Source organism: Mus caroli, unplaced genomic scaffold, assembly GCF_978045245.1.
Source record: "Mus caroli unplaced genomic scaffold, Mus_caroli_1 scaffold_10, whole genome shotgun sequence".
NCBI classification, from domain to species: domain Eukaryota; kingdom Metazoa; phylum Chordata; class Mammalia; order Rodentia; family Muridae; genus Mus; species Mus caroli.
The window spans coordinates 25,412,448-25,427,827 of NW_028227265.1; the positions used below are offsets into that span (position 1 = coordinate 25,412,448).

General features: G+C 45.7%; 1 protein-coding gene across 2 annotated transcripts in view; it reads right to left on the minus strand.

Annotated features, from left to right (window-relative positions):
- Positions 1 to 10,289: 10,289 nt before the first annotated feature.
- The window catches only part of Cdh5 (cadherin 5), a 41,278-nt gene continuing 36,187 nt past the window's right edge, over positions 10,290 to 15,380 (minus strand). For both annotated transcript variants that reach the window (XM_021169927.3, XM_021169928.3), the window contains exons 11-12: positions 14,202 to 14,447; positions 10,290 to 12,318 (exon numbers count right to left, since the gene is read on the minus strand). In XM_021169927.3, coding sequence (XP_021025586.1) covers positions 11,801 to 12,318; positions 14,202 to 14,447 — 764 coding nt within the window. In that variant the 3' untranslated portion in view covers positions 10,290 to 11,800. The remainder of the gene's footprint in view (positions 12,319 to 14,201; positions 14,448 to 15,380) is intronic.

Here is a 15,380-nt window from a genome sequence, read left to right on the forward strand (position 1 = left end):
TGCTATGTTAGTCTTGCTGATCCGTGAGCATTGGAGATCTTCCCATCTTCTGATATTTTTCTCATTTTCTTTCTTCAATCATATATATCTTGGTTAGAGATGCCTCAAGATATTTCATATTATTTGAGAATATTGTGAAAAGAACTGTTTCCCTAATTTTGTTCTCAGCCTGTTTTTCATTTGTATATAGGAGGGCTACTGATTTTTGTGAGTTAATTTTACATCCATCTACTTTGCTGAAAGCATTTATCAGCTGTAGGAGTTTCCTGGTGGAATTTTTGGGGGCTGCTTGTGTATGCTATCATATCATCTACAAATAAAGATACTTAGAATTTTTCCTTTCCAGTTTGTTTCCCTGTGACCTTTTTCAGTTGTCTAATTGCTCTAGCTAGAACTTCAAGTACTGTATTGATAGATATGGGTAGAGTGGACAATCTTGTGTCATTCCTAATTTTAGTGGAAATGCTTTGAATTTCTTTCCATTAAAGTTGGTGTTGGCTATGGGCTTGCTGTAAATCACCTTTATCATGTTGAGGAATGTCCATTGTGTCTTTAGTCTCTTGTAGACTTTTATCATGAAAGGATGTTGGATTTTGTTAAGGGCCTTTTCTGCATCTAGTGAGATGATCTTGTGTTTTTTTCCCCCCCTTCAGTTTGTTTATAGGGTAGATTACACTTATTGATTTCCATATGTTGAACTATTCCTGGGTCTCTGGGATGAAGCCTACTTGATCACGGCGGATGATCTTTTTCGATGTGTTCTTGAATTCGGTTTGCAAGTATTTTATTAAGAGTTTTTGCATCTACGTTCATGAGAAAAATTTGCCTGTAATTGTCTTTCTTTGTTGGGTCTTTATGTGGTTTTGGTATCAGCATAACTGTTGCCTTGGAAAATAAATTGGGCAATGTTCCTTCTTTTCTTTTTCTTTCTTTCTTTCTTTTTTTTTTTTTTTTTTGAGTGGGGAATAATTTGAGGAGTATTGGCATTAACATTTCTTTGAAAGTCTGGTAGGATTCTGTGCTAAAACTCTTTGTCCTTGGGTTTTTATTTTGGGTTGGGAGACTTAATTACTGCTTTTATGGAGGTTATAGGCCATGTTTAAATTGCTTATTTAATCTTGATTTAACTGTTTCAAGAAAATTATCCATTTCTTTTATATTTTCCAATTTGGTGGAGAACAGGGTTTTAAAATATGTTCTTATGATTCTCTGGATTTCCTCCATATCTATTATTATGTTCCCCCCCCTTTTTTTCTAATTTTTAAAAATTTGGATACTATCTCTCTGCCTTTTAGTTAATATGGATAAGGACTTGTCAGTCTGACTGATATTTTTCAGAGAACCAACTCTTTGTTTCATTGCTTCTTTGTATTGTTTTTGTCTCTATTTTATTGCTTTTCAGCCTTGAGTGTGATTGTTTCTTGCCATCTATTCCTTTTGGGTGTGAGTTCCCTCCCTTTTGTTCTAGAGTTTTCAGGTGTGCTGTTAAGCTGCTAGTATGAGATCTCTCCATTTTTAATTTAAAATGTAAGCACTTAGTGCTATGAGTGTCCTTCCTAGAACTGCCTTCATTGTGCCCCATAAGCTTCAGTATATTGCTTATTTATTTTCATTCAATACTAGAAAATCTTTTTTTTTTTCAGTAAAAATTTCTTTTTTTTCTATCTTGACTCAGTTTTCATCCAGTAGAGAGTTGTTCAGTTTCCATGAGTTTGTAAACTTTCTGTTGTTTTTATTGTTGTTGACATCCAGCTTTAATCTGTGGTGGTCAGACAGGATTATATTGATTTTCTTGTTATCTGTTGAGACTTGCTTTGTGTCTGAGTATATGGTCAGTTTTGGAGAAAGTTCTCTGAGCTGCTGTGTGGTTATAGTCTTTTGTGTTTGTGTAAAATATTCTGTAAATATCTGTTAGGCCCATTTGGTTTGTAACATCAGTTAGCTACAACATTTCTCTGTTTAGTTTTTGTCTTGATTACCTGTCTATTAGCAAGGGTAGGGCATTGAAGTCTTTCACTATCAATGTATGAGAATCAATATATGATTTAAGCTGTAGTAGTGTTTCTTTTAAAAAGTGTCCCTTTTGTTTGGGACATAGATGCTAAGAATTGAAATGTTCTCTTGGTGGGTTTTTCTCTGGATGAGTTTGTTGTTTCCTTCTCTGTCTCTTCTGACCAGTTTTGGTTTAAAGTTTATTTGTCAGATATTAGCTTATTTATAAGATGAATGGCTACCTCAGCTTGTTTCTTAGGTCCACTTTCTTGGAATATCTTTTTATAACTCTTTACACAGTGGTATTTATCATTGATATTAAGGTATGTTTCTTGGATGCAGTAGGATGGATCCTGTTTGTCTAATCATTTTGTTTGCCTTTATTGGAGGAATTGAGACCTTTGATGTTGAGAGATATCAATGACCAATGATTGTTGATTCCTGTTATTTCACAGTTGTTGTTGTTGTTGTTGGTGGTGGTGGTGGTAGTGTGTGTGTGTGTGTGTGTGTGTGTGTGTGTTTCCCTCCAATCCTCTTTTTTGAGTTTGCTGGCCTGGGATGATTTTTTCCCTGTGTTTTCTCAGATGTAGTAAACCTCTTTAGGTTGGAGTTTACCTTTTACCACCTTCTATAGAGATGGATTTATAGATAGATATAACTTAAATTTAGTTGTATTGTTGAATGCTTTGTTTTCTTCATCTATGGTGATCCAAAGTCTGGACTGGCATCTGTGGTCTCTCAGGGTCTGCAGCACAGAAGTCAGGTGTGATTCTAATAGGTCTGTCTCTCTATGTTACTGGGCGTTTCCCCCCTTACAGCTTATATGGAGGTAGCCCTTGTATTCCTAGTCTCTCCCGATTTATATCATGAAAGGGGATTGGATTTTTGAAAGGCTTTTTTTTTTGTGTGTGTGTGTGTGTCTAATGTGTTGATCATGTGGTTTTTGTCATTCACCCTGCCTATATGGTGGTTTATATGCTTATAAATGTTTATATGGTGATTAAATTTATGGATTTTCATGTTAAGCCATGCTGCATGAAGCCTACTTCATCCTGGTGGATGATCTTTTTTGATGTGTTCTTGGATTCAGCTTGCAAGTATCTTATTGAGATTTTTGCATCAGTGTTCAAATGGGGGAATTTGTTTATAATTTTCTTTCTTTGTTGAATATTTATGTGCTTTAGGCATCAGGGTAATTGCGGCCTTGTAAAAAAGTATTAGACAATGTTTCTTCTATTTCTATTTTGTGCAATAATTTGGGTGTATTGGCATTAACTCTTCTGTGAAGATCTGGTAGAATTCTGCGCTGAAGCCATGGACCTGGGATGTTGATTACTGTTTCTATTTCACTAGGGGCTATGGATCTCTTTATATTTTTAACTGGCTTTTGAAACTGTAAACAAGCCCAAATTAAATGCTTTCTTTTATAAAGAGTTGCCTTGGTCATAGTGCTTCTTCATAGCAATAGAACAGTGACTAAGGTACTGACATTGGTACCAGGGACTGGACTATTTGCTGTGACAGACCTGCTCCCAAAGTTTGTTGGAGGAATATGGGAGACTTGGAGACTACAAAAACAGTTGGACATTCTAAGCAGGGCTTAATGGGCCATTGAAGTAGGCACTTGGAAGGCAGTGAAGAGGGAGACTTAAAGTGTGGGGACTCAGCTTACAAGTTAAAACCTCAGAGGTGTTGCTGGATATTTGATCACACTGTGAACCCCAGGATTGTGTTATTTACTGGGGAAAAAAGCGGTTTCTAGTTGTGGTGTGGTTCACCCTTAAAACATACCTTTAATCTCTCTGGCTGGAATATGGACATGCCCTTAGTATATACCTTTAATCCCAAAATTAGTTCGTAGGAGGAAGCACCCATGTTTGAAAATGATGTCTAATTGAATGGCAGACAGATCAGAGTGACAGATAAGAGAAAGGTTTGTCAGAATAGAATATGTCCAACTTTCATGAGAAGAGAGAGGGAAGCTACTTAAGAGAGAGCACCACAGAGGGGCGGGGTGGGGGGTGGGGAGGAAGAAGGAGGCAGTTTTATCCGGAGATTTTAACAGAGCTGGGTTGAAGAGCTAGACACACATGAAGACAGACAATGAGAAGGAGCCAGATTAGAACATATTGTCAGAGTTAATTTAAGGCCAAGCAGAGCAATTCAGGAGAGGAAGGGAAGGAGAGAGGGAGAGAGGGAGGGAAGGAGAGAGGGAGAGGGAGGGAAGGAGAGAAGGAGGGAGGGAGGGAGGGAGGGAAAGAGAGAGAGAGAGAGAGAGAGAGAGAGAGAGAGAGAGAGAGATTGAATCAGTTAGTGCAGAAAGGAGTTTGATCCAGAACAGCTGAGTTGAGCCAGTTAGAGCTCAGAGAGAACTAGATAGGGTGAGCTTACTCAGTAGTAAGTCTCAGAGGCTGTAAATGTTCTGGGCCTAGATAAGATTGTATGGAGGCTAGAAGCTTCCAGGACTAGGCCTAGGTTAGCAGATTGAGGCAGTAAGCCTCGGAGATGACAATTACATCAAGTGAATAAAAGTTATTACTACACAGAGGTAAACCTTATCAGCCTGGAAGACACAGAGTGGAGAATCTCAGGTGCTAAAGACAAGGCAGAAGAAATGGATGCCTTGGTCAGAGAAAATGTTAAACTAAAAAAGAAAGAAAGAAAGAAAGAAAGAAAGAAAGAAAGAAAGAAAGAAAGAAAGAAAGAAAGAAAGGAAGGAAGGAAGGAAGGAAGGAAGGAAGGAAGGAAAGAGAAAGAGAAACAAAAAGAAAAAGAAAAAGAAAAAAGAGAAAAGAAAAAAATCAGTCACAAGACAGCTAAGAAGTCAGGGCCATCATGAAAAGTCCGAATTTATGACTAACAGGTGTCTTATTTACAAAGAATCTGGCTTAGAGAGATTGGACTCTGCTGCTGTGTGAGACTTGGAGCTGCTGACTTCTGACATGTCCAGATCTCTCAGCTCACCTGGCCTGGGGCCCAGGCATTTTTCAGATACAGGCTCTTGGAGCTAAAATGAGGAAATTCCTGTCAAACCAGGAAGTTTGTCACCTCACATACCGCACACACCACACACACCGCACACACCACACACACCTCACACACCATATACCTCACACAGCACACACAGCACACACAGCACACACACCTCACACACCACACATACCACATATACCTCATACACCTCACACACACCACATACACCTCACACACCACACACATCACACGTACCACACACACCACACACCTCACACACACCTCACACACCTTACACACCACACACACCACACACACCTCACACACCTTACACACCACACACACCACATACACCTCACACACCTTACACACCACACACCACATACACTTCACACACCTTACACACCACACACACCACATACACCTGACACACCTTACATACCACACACACCACACACACCTCACACACCTTACACACCATACACACCATACACACCACATACACCTCACACACCACATACACCACACACCTCACATACCACACACACCACACATACCTCACACACCACTCACACACCACACACTCACACCTCACACACCACAATACCACATACATCTCACACACCACACATACCACACACACCACACACACCACACATACTACACACACCACACACCACACATACCACACACACACCTCACACACACCACACACATCTCACACACCTCACATACCACACACACCTCACACAACACATATACCATACACACACCTCACACACACCACACACATCTCACACACCTCACACACCACACACACCTCACATACCACAATACCACACACTTCACACACACTACACTCATCTCACACACATCTCACACACACCACACACATCTCACACACCTCACACACCACACACACCACACACACCTCACACACCACACACACATCTAACACACCACACACACCACATACACACCTCACACACACCACATACACACCTCACACACACCACATACACACCTCACACATCTCACACACACCACACACACCACACACACCACACACACCACACACACCACACACACCTCACACACCTTACACACCTGTTTGGCCCAGAGAACGGACTGTGCCGCTCTAGCTACAGATGACTTGACCTGTGGCAGGCTGTATCTCAGGTGCGTTCCTAGTCACCGCCCGGAGCTACATACCCATAGGTTACACTATTCAGAGGGATGGGAGTTTTCATTGTGAAGTCTCAGATCCTGTGTAGAGCCTCATTCAAAAACAAACCCCCTTGCTCTGCACAGCTTCCAGGCTAACCTAATGTCACATACGCGTGCGCGCACACACACACACACACACACACAGAGAAGAGCAACCATGACTCAGGAGTACAGTAAGTTAGCTGCACCCGAGACTAGGCTGTAAAAGAACAATACAAAGTGTCACAAAATCCCTGAAAACTGGTGCATCCACAGACTTCCCAGACACTACACTTCCCAGACTCCCTTGATAGGCTCAGGGAGACCCACCTCAATTGTTTCTTTTATATCTGGACAAAGAAGAACCTTAGGCATTTTATGCACCATAGAATCATTTGGGGGTGAGGGGTGTTGCCTGTTTGGAAAACCAGCTTTCTCTTCCCATAGGTTCTGAAAAGTTCAAAGAAGATGACCCTTTAGTAACAGTTGTTCTGAGATCAGAAGTATTGACATCAAAAGTTTGGTAGCAGGGAACAGTGGGCACACCTTTTGTCCCAGCACTTAGAAGGGAGGTGGAGGCTGGAGGGTCTACAATTTGTACCGGGGCCACTTGGTGAGATTTTGTCTCAAAAACAAAATCTAAATAATCAAGCAACCCACCCAACCCCTCTCCAAAACAGAAACAAAGCCCCTACTAGTTTACTTAAAAAACCTCTCTTACATCAGTAGCAAAGTCAGAAAAAATTGCTTTAAAATAGTCTTTCAATGTTTAAAAACAATGGAGAAAAGCTGAGCCATTCACCATCTTGCAGCTACTTTACAAATGAACACGAGAAACGTTCCTCTGGTTCTAAGAATGTATGTCAATAATAGAAAACTTGGAAATGCCTCAGAATTTCATAACCGGGGGGTGGGTGTTTACCAGGAAAACACAGGGACCGGAGTGTAGTGTGTTTACTTTGGAGTTTGATTTAAGCTCACCTCATGCGTGGGTTGTGACCTCTGGGCCTTTTGTTAAAGACTTAATTATTTTATCTTATGTGCATGAATGTTTGTCTCACATGTAAGAATTACAACATTGCGCGTGTCCGATGCCCATGGAGAGAAGATGCCAGGTCTCCTGGAACTGGAGTTACAGACAGCGGTGAGCTGGCCTGTGGTGCTGGGAACCAAACCCAGGTTCTTTTTTTTTTTTTTTTTTTTTTTAAAGTTTTATTTATTTATTATATGTAAGTACACTGTAGCTGTCTTCAGACACTCCAGAAGAGGGCGCCAGATCTCGTTACGGATGGTTGTGAGCCACCATGTGGTTGCTGGGAGTTGAACTCTGGACCTTCGGAAGAGCAGTCGGGTGCTCTTACCCACTGAGCCATCTCACCAGCCCCCCAAACCCAGGTTCTTTACAAGAGCGACAACGATTTTTAACTGCAGAGCCATTTCACCAGCTTTTGCTCTAAGGATCTGTTAGTCTACACAACCAAGCTCTTAGTGTTGGGCATTGACTGTGATTCCAGTTTTGCTTTGTAAATGGCGCTGCACTTAACATGAAGGTAGGTAGATACACCCAGTGCTTCCCTCTTGGGCTCACTCTCAGGAAGAGTTTCTGGATGGCTTGGGGCTTTGCTTGTGAGAGTCAAAGGCTTCATGTGTCACCTACAGGACAGCAAGATCGTAAGGAATTTTGATCTGAGAGGCCATAGAACTGGGGCATGTAAACATTTACTGGTTCTGGCCCCAATGGAACACCCCAGACTCATTTGGAGTGTGTGTGTGTTGGGTGATGGGGCACACTGACCTATGTTATTCTAGGGTGGGAGAGAGGTGACAGGATAGAGAAGGGTTATGGCGTGCCTGTGATATTCATAAACTTAAGGACATTGGGGTGCTGGAAGCTGCAAGAACCCTAGCTCTAGGCAGCGTGTGGGAGTGGGTCCCTGCCTTCCCAAACAAGAACCTATGGAGGTTGTTCTGCTAGGCCCGGAGTTCATTCTTTTAAATACAACCGTCTCTGTCAAAGCAAAGAATTCCCAGGGCCTGCCATCTATCTGCTCTAGGGTGCCAGAAAGTGGGATAGTGGTTAGGACCGAGCATTTGTAAATGCAGCGCGCCCCCTAGTGGGAACTTTCTGATTTCCCAATGGCCGGAGTGTGGCGGTTCTGCCAGGTAGGAAAGAAGTCTCTTGCCCACACATATCTTTCTGGGAACCCGGAATCAGAATCAGACTCTAGCCCCAACTCTGCCCCTTAATTGTATGGCTCTGACCCCGTCGCACCGTGCTCTAGGTTTTACCTTGATCTTCTGTGAACTGAAGGTCACGAGGTCATCGTGATTTGGTCCTGGAGAGTAGCAGGCCTGAGATCTGGCTCCTCTATTCTGAGCCCGGGAGCCCAGGGCCGCTGGAGTAGGCAGTCAGATTCCAGAAAGCATTGGGTTTTTACCCTACTGTGGCGTTCAGTAAAAGCCTCGGGCCTCAAAGTGGGCCCACAGCCTTCATGAGGGACACCTGTGACTCAGGGTGACTAGGACCCAAGCAGAGGTGGCCTGAATGGCTAAAGACGTCAGACCCTGGTGAAGAGTCAGGACTTCATCTAGAGGGCATTGGGGAGCTGGAGGATTTGAGGGAGAGTACTCTTTGGAAAAGATGGTAGGGAAAGATCTTATGGAAGACAGATTTACAGCAGAGGTCTCATCGGGACAGTTAGGAACACTGGGCTGGAGGAGGTGACGTCCACAGAAATAGCAAAATGTAGACTATCTCCCCTACTGGCAACTCTGGAAATAAATGCCAACTTCACCTTCATTAGGGTCCCCCAACAGCTGGGGCAGGGGCTGTCCCTGAGCCTGTTGCCTGCCTGCCTGCCTGCCTGCCTGCCTGCCTGCCTGCCTGCCTGCCTGCCTGCCCGTGGATCCTAGGCCCCTAAATGGACAACCGTGTCTGGCCTCAGTGGAAGAGGATCCACCTAGTCCCACAACGACTTGATGTGCTGGGGTTGGGGGTTAGGGATGCTGTGTTAGTGGGGAGTAACACCCAGAGGCTTCCCCTTCTCAAAAGAAAAGGGGAAGGTAGAATGGGGGTACTGGGAAGAGAAGTGAGCTGATATTGGGTTGTAAAGTGAATAAATACATTAAAAAAATGCCAACCTCACAATTACCAGGGGTTTATCTAGTTAAGTAAAATAGATAAAAAGGGCAAATTTCACTAAGGATGATGAACGTTGTGGCATTCTAACTTGGTCATAGTTCTATCTCCTGTTTTCTGCATCTTGGAGCCCTGCTTCCAAGAGCATCACCATTGGGGAGAATGGCAGCAACCATGGAAAGAGTACCCCAGAAGCTGTGAGTCTCCACAACCTGTTCCCAGAGGACTTGCTGAGCTCTTTGGTGGGTTATCCAGACAACTTCTCTTGCAAGGCCTCGTTCATTTGACTTGATTCAGAGAAACTCGAGCTAGGGAAGAGCTGACCAAACCTTCAGAAAGGGCAAATGGAGGAGAAAGCTTTTCTGTGGAGGGGTTTGAAAAGCTCAGGCATATTCTTTGGCACTGAGATGCCGCCGTGTGCGCAGGGCTGGCTGTGTGCCTATCTGTCCAGGAAAAGAGCTGCTTCTTTGCTCATTACAAAAGGCAGCTGCCCTTCCCAAACAGCAGCCCTAACTGCTGTGTATATTGGAAATATGGGGGTAAGGCATAGAGCATTGTGGGGGTGGGGGGGTTGAGTGGATAGAAGGCTGAATTGGATCTCTCCCATTTTCTGTCACTAGTAGTTTTCTTTGTGAAAGAACAGACCTTTTGGTTATGTGTGCACAAGCACACTTGAGTGGAGGTGCTCTCCAAGGCCAGAAGAGGGCATCGGATGCCTTGGAGCTGGAGTTCCAGGTAAGCTGTCTAATGTGGATCCTGGGAAGTGACCTTGGGTCTTCTGTAAGAGTGGCATACACGCTTAACCAACGAGCCCTCTGTCTAGCCCCATAGTCTACTTTCGTGGTGACTCACAATCTCCCTTGCCCTCTGAGTTCCTCTGGTGAGGGTGGTAGCAGTTGTATACGCGTATGCATGTCTGTGTGTGCATTTGCGTGCATACATGTGTATGTGTTTCATATGAGCTCTTTCAGCTCTAGAAAAGGAAGAATTTCAAGATGTCTTTATTTAGATATTAAAAAAAGGTACAGTACATCTCATGCACCAGGGTGACTAATAGATAGTCATTATCCTTACAGCAATGACTACAAAAAGGAAATAAAAACTTACAGGAATTGTTCCTCTAACTAAGAAACCCGAATTAAAACAATTGTTAACCTAAATAGCAAACTGCTTATCACACAACAAACCTTATTCTATGTTTGTGAGAACTAGAGACTTATAATAAGTATCATTAGTAAAAAAAAAAATTAAGAGAAGCTAATTATTGATTAGACAAATGTCAGAGCTATCTATAGTCCCCTGCAGAAAGGCCTTGTTGGGGGAGGATTCCACAAAGGAGGGTAAGCTGAAGGCACATTTCTGCCTCGCTTGGGCCTCTTTGTGTCTGTATGCCCCTTCCTCCAGCTGTCACTCAGTGGAAAGTTACTCAACTCTCTCCAAGGGAGAGATGCAGAGAGGCCACACTGGAAAGTGCAGGGGTCTTGCATTCTGCAAGGTGTGCCGGGGGGTGGGGGGGGGGGGGAGGGTGAGGTCCATTCCCTGAGATGTGGCAACTAGGCAAAAGGCGAGTGGCGTGGCTCTGTGATGCAGTTACGGTTCAGCCAGGCTTGCAGAGGCTGCGTCTGGGGCGCCCCCAAGAGATATAAGTGGACAGCAAGAGAAAAGGAAGAGTGAGTGACCAGGCGAGGCGGGTGCCTCCTGCAGGCAACCAGTGCAGGGCTGAGTGGCAGAGGGTCCTCTTAGCTCTTCTGGGATCTTTCTGGTGAGTGGGTTAGAGGCTATCCTTGCTCTATGACCTGTCACCTATGGCCTCCACAGCCCTCCCTGGGTGAATTCACAGTTGCTTCAAATTCGACAAGCCATTTCCCTGAAGTTGACGGAATGAGTCATTGCTCAGTAAAGCAGTGCATGGGGCTTCAGGCCTGCCGGGTCACCTCAGGACCCAAGGTCAGGAGCTGCGGATAGTCTCCTTCCTCCCTGGACAGGCCTGGGGAGGGGCTGGGCATTGGGTAGGTGTGAGGGAGGCTCAGCAGTGCTGGGTCTCCAGAAGGCAGGCATGATGGATGAGTTACAGCCTCCCTTTGGATTAGACTTGAGCCTTACCAGGAGCTCAGGGACCCTTGGGGAAGACTAGAAGTTCAGCATAGTCAGTTTGCTTGGCAGTGTTGAAGGGACCGGAGGTCTCGAATAGATCAGGAGTGTGTATGTGTGTATATGAGGAGGGAGGGGTGCGGGGGGTGGGGGTGGGGATAGGGATGGGAGGAGCCCAGACAGAATACTACCCTCACTCTTCCAGTTTTGGGAGTGGCCATCAATAAGATATGTCTCTGTTCCTGGATATTTAAGGGGCCTGGAATTTGCTACCTTGGGAATGGAAGGGGCGCTGGGCTGAAGAGTCTGGTGTCACTCCTTGGAAACCAGGGAAGGCAGTGTCCGGTGTCTGATCCAGGTTGCAATGAGGTTGGGTCCCCAGGCCCAAAGACCGGAACCCTAGATGATGAGTTCCTCCTGGGGATCTGAGCCGTACAGCTCAGCCAGCATCTTGAATCTGGGTCCCCAGTCGTTGAGGAAGTCATAATCGATGTCAGAGTCGGAGGAATTGGTGCTCAGGGAACTGAGGGACTCTGCGATGGACTCTGCGCCCTCGTAGCCGTAGATGTGCAGTGTGTCGTATGGGGGGCCACCGCCGTCATTGTCTGCCTCTTCTTTCTTCACGTCGATCATGGTGGCCATCTCCCTGGGCCCTCCGTGCAGTCCAGGCGCCAGGCGCGGCGGCTTCTGCACCTGCGTGTACACTGCCGGCCGGGCGTCCATCGTGGAGCGCAGGGGCTTAGTGGAGCCACTGCGCACAGAATTAAGCACTGACACATCGTAGCTGGTGGTGTCCATCTCACCACCGCCCTCCTCGTCGTAAGTGACCAACTGCTCGTGAATCTCCAGCGCACTCTTGCTATGAGCATGCGCCTGCTTCCGGATCCGCCTCCGCAGGATGATCAGCAAGGTGATCACTGCAAATCAGAGCAACAGATGTGAGTCAGACAGGTTCGTGGGACCAGCCCAGACTCCCAGGGCCACTACTATGATTGAGCGAACTGATTTTATTTGGCCCAAAATATAAGTCAGTGGCACAATACTGACCCTCCTGGCGACTGGGTGGGAATGGGTGTGGGAAGGTCCCCTGATCCTCACAGCTTACTGTGGCAGAGAGCTCCCTCAATGAGGCTCAAGCCATTTCCTCTGTGTTTCTAACCCTGAGTTAGTTACTAATCTGTTGAATACAAAGAGTGAGCATGGCCTCCCCAAGCCTCAGTTTTCCTGTCTGTAGAGTGGATACATTGGTTGCTCTGGGACACTGGTCGTTGGGGAAGGTGATGATGAGATTCTGTGGTGTGGGTGTCATCAATGCTTTTATCATTATTATTATTTATAAAAGAGAAGTCGGTCTCAAATGTCTCTGGCACAGAGGTCCAGGAAATGAACAGCACACAACGGGAAGTTCAGAAGTGTGGAGCAAAGGCTGCCTGTGCCTCATGGCATCCTAGCCCCTCAGTGTATCCTGTGGGGCTGGTACAGCATGGAGAAAATACTTTCTAGAAGGAATTGCAGCTGTCAGCTTTCAATTGGAGAAGCCAGACTGCGCTGGGTGCTAATGTTCACAGGCAACTTCCTGGTACCCCAAGGGGATGAGGCTGGCTAACACAGGTATAATACCTTTCCTGGAAGCTTGCCCTTCACAAATCCCTTTCTGAAGTCTGTTTCTTGAGAAATGTCAGACCTAGGTGAAGCCTAAAGTGCCCCTGAAAGTGACAAGGCTCAAAAACAAAAACGAAAACACAACAAGAGCAAAAAACAAAACTAAAACAAAAAAATACAAAACAAAACAAAAACCAAGACTGGAGGAATTCTATCAAAGCAAAAGAAACCCCCCAGTGACATTCCAAGCTAGAAGTCTCAAAACATTCCGTTATTATAAAGAAATTTCAGAAACAATTAAAGCCAGGAGCCGTGGCACCCAGCTTTAATCCCAGCACTATGAGGGCAAAGACAAGTGAACTGAAGGCCCACGTGCTCTACAGCATGAGTTCCGGGCCAGCCAAGGGCTACACAGTGAGATCTTGTCTCAAAATAAATGACTAATATAAACAAACAACTATTTTAATGTACATCAGTTGTAGTCTCCCCTCCCCCAGCCTGAAACCTGCTTGCTCAGGGGTGGAGCTTCCCGCTCAATCTTTCTGCCACGCCCACTGCTGGAACCTGCTGCTTTGCTGTTTGGAGCCATACACGTGGTCACCCTGCTACTGGACCCCGAGATTATTTGGTGGGAATTGGGCCCCCTTCCCCTGCTTCATAACTGCGTGCAGAACAGTAAAATTGAGCTTTGATCAGAATGCCTGTCTTAGCTGCATTTCTTTCTCTCGTTGCCTAGCCCCTCTTCTCCTCCAGGTTTCCAAAATGCCTTTCCAGGCTAGAACCGAGGTTGTGATCTACTGGCCAGACACAACAATCGGTGCCCCGAATGACACCCAGAATATAGTATGCACTCAAACTATATTTAGCAATCAAATGAATGCCAAACATAGCTTATTTTTTCTTTTTTGTTTTGAAATGGCTATATTGAACCTGGTGCCTGACACATGCTAACGTGCTCTGCCCCTGAGATACAGCGGGCCCCAGGGTGTTTTGAAATGGAGTTAGCTTGAACAACGATCTGTGGCTCACCCCTCCTTTCCCTTGCTCCATTAAGCACCAGGTTGGTGGGGCTCTACATCTATATCTCTGTATGCTATACAAGAATTGTAAGCTCCAGAGTGGTGCAGGATTGGGCCAGAACCCTGCCTCTACTGTGAGGCCCTCTTGATGACTCCTCCCTGCCCCATGAGACACTGACCTGTGATGGTGAGGATGCAGAGGAAGATGGCCACCAGTGCCTGGATGCTGACACCCGCCTGGGCTGCCATCTCCTCACAGAAGGTGAACTCGCCCTGCTCGTTGCACTTGCACACACCCACGGTTAGCGTGCTGGTTCCAGTCAGGCTGGGCACCCCATTGTCTGAGATGAGCACGGGCAGGTAGTGGAACTTGGCATACTCCCGATTAAACTGCCCATACTTGACCGTGATGTTGGCGGTGTTGTCTGCAAACACCAAGACCACAGAGTGAGGCTCAGGTAGGAGCATCTGCCCATTGTGGGGGTGGGGAAAGCTGCCTCCTTTCTGGGTGCTCTCACTGCCTTCTTTGTTCCCTGACTCATGCCTGAGCCCCTTGAGCACAGGCTTGCCCCTTTGCAGAGGGTGCACTAGGGCAGCTGCTTTGACCCAGCCTGAAAAAAATGGCTCAGTTAACATGTAAGATCCCACCTTTCTGTTTCTGTGGTCAGTAGGTACACATCCCCTTCTCTAATACCATCTAATAAACAGAAGATTTTGCTCAGCTCATTGCTGTATTGTTTGAAGTGTGTCTGCATGCACACACACACACACACGCACACACACACACACACACACATCAGGAAAAGAATGCTTTTTTTCCCCTTGCACCAGACTAACTTCTTTATGCCACCCCTGAATCACTGCAATGGAGGTTTGCAAGACTGGTTCCCCAGTGGTACTCCCATTTGTCATTGGGAGAGGATGTCCCAGGGCATTCTGCAGCTGAGAATCAGTTTTTGTGCCAGTATCTCCCATTCCCAGTGCTAACCATTAGTTTACTGCATAGAAGGGTCCTCCAGGGAGCTCTATAAACAACCTGATTGTCAGACCCTACCTTTTCTTCCTCCCTCCCTCCCTCCCTCCCTCCCTCCCTCCCTCCCTCCCTCCCTCTCTCTTTCTCTCTCTCTTTCTCTCTCTCTCTCTCTCTCTCTCTCTCTCTCTCTCTCTCTCTCTCTCTCTCTCTCTCTCTCACATTTGTTTATTTATTTGATGTGAGTACACTGTTGCTGTTTTTGACACACCAGAAGAGGTTCTCGGATCCCATTACAGATGGTTGTAAGCCACCTTATGGTTGCTGGAAATTGAACTCAGGACTTCTGGAAGAGCAGTCAGTACTCTTAACCACTGAGCCATCTCTC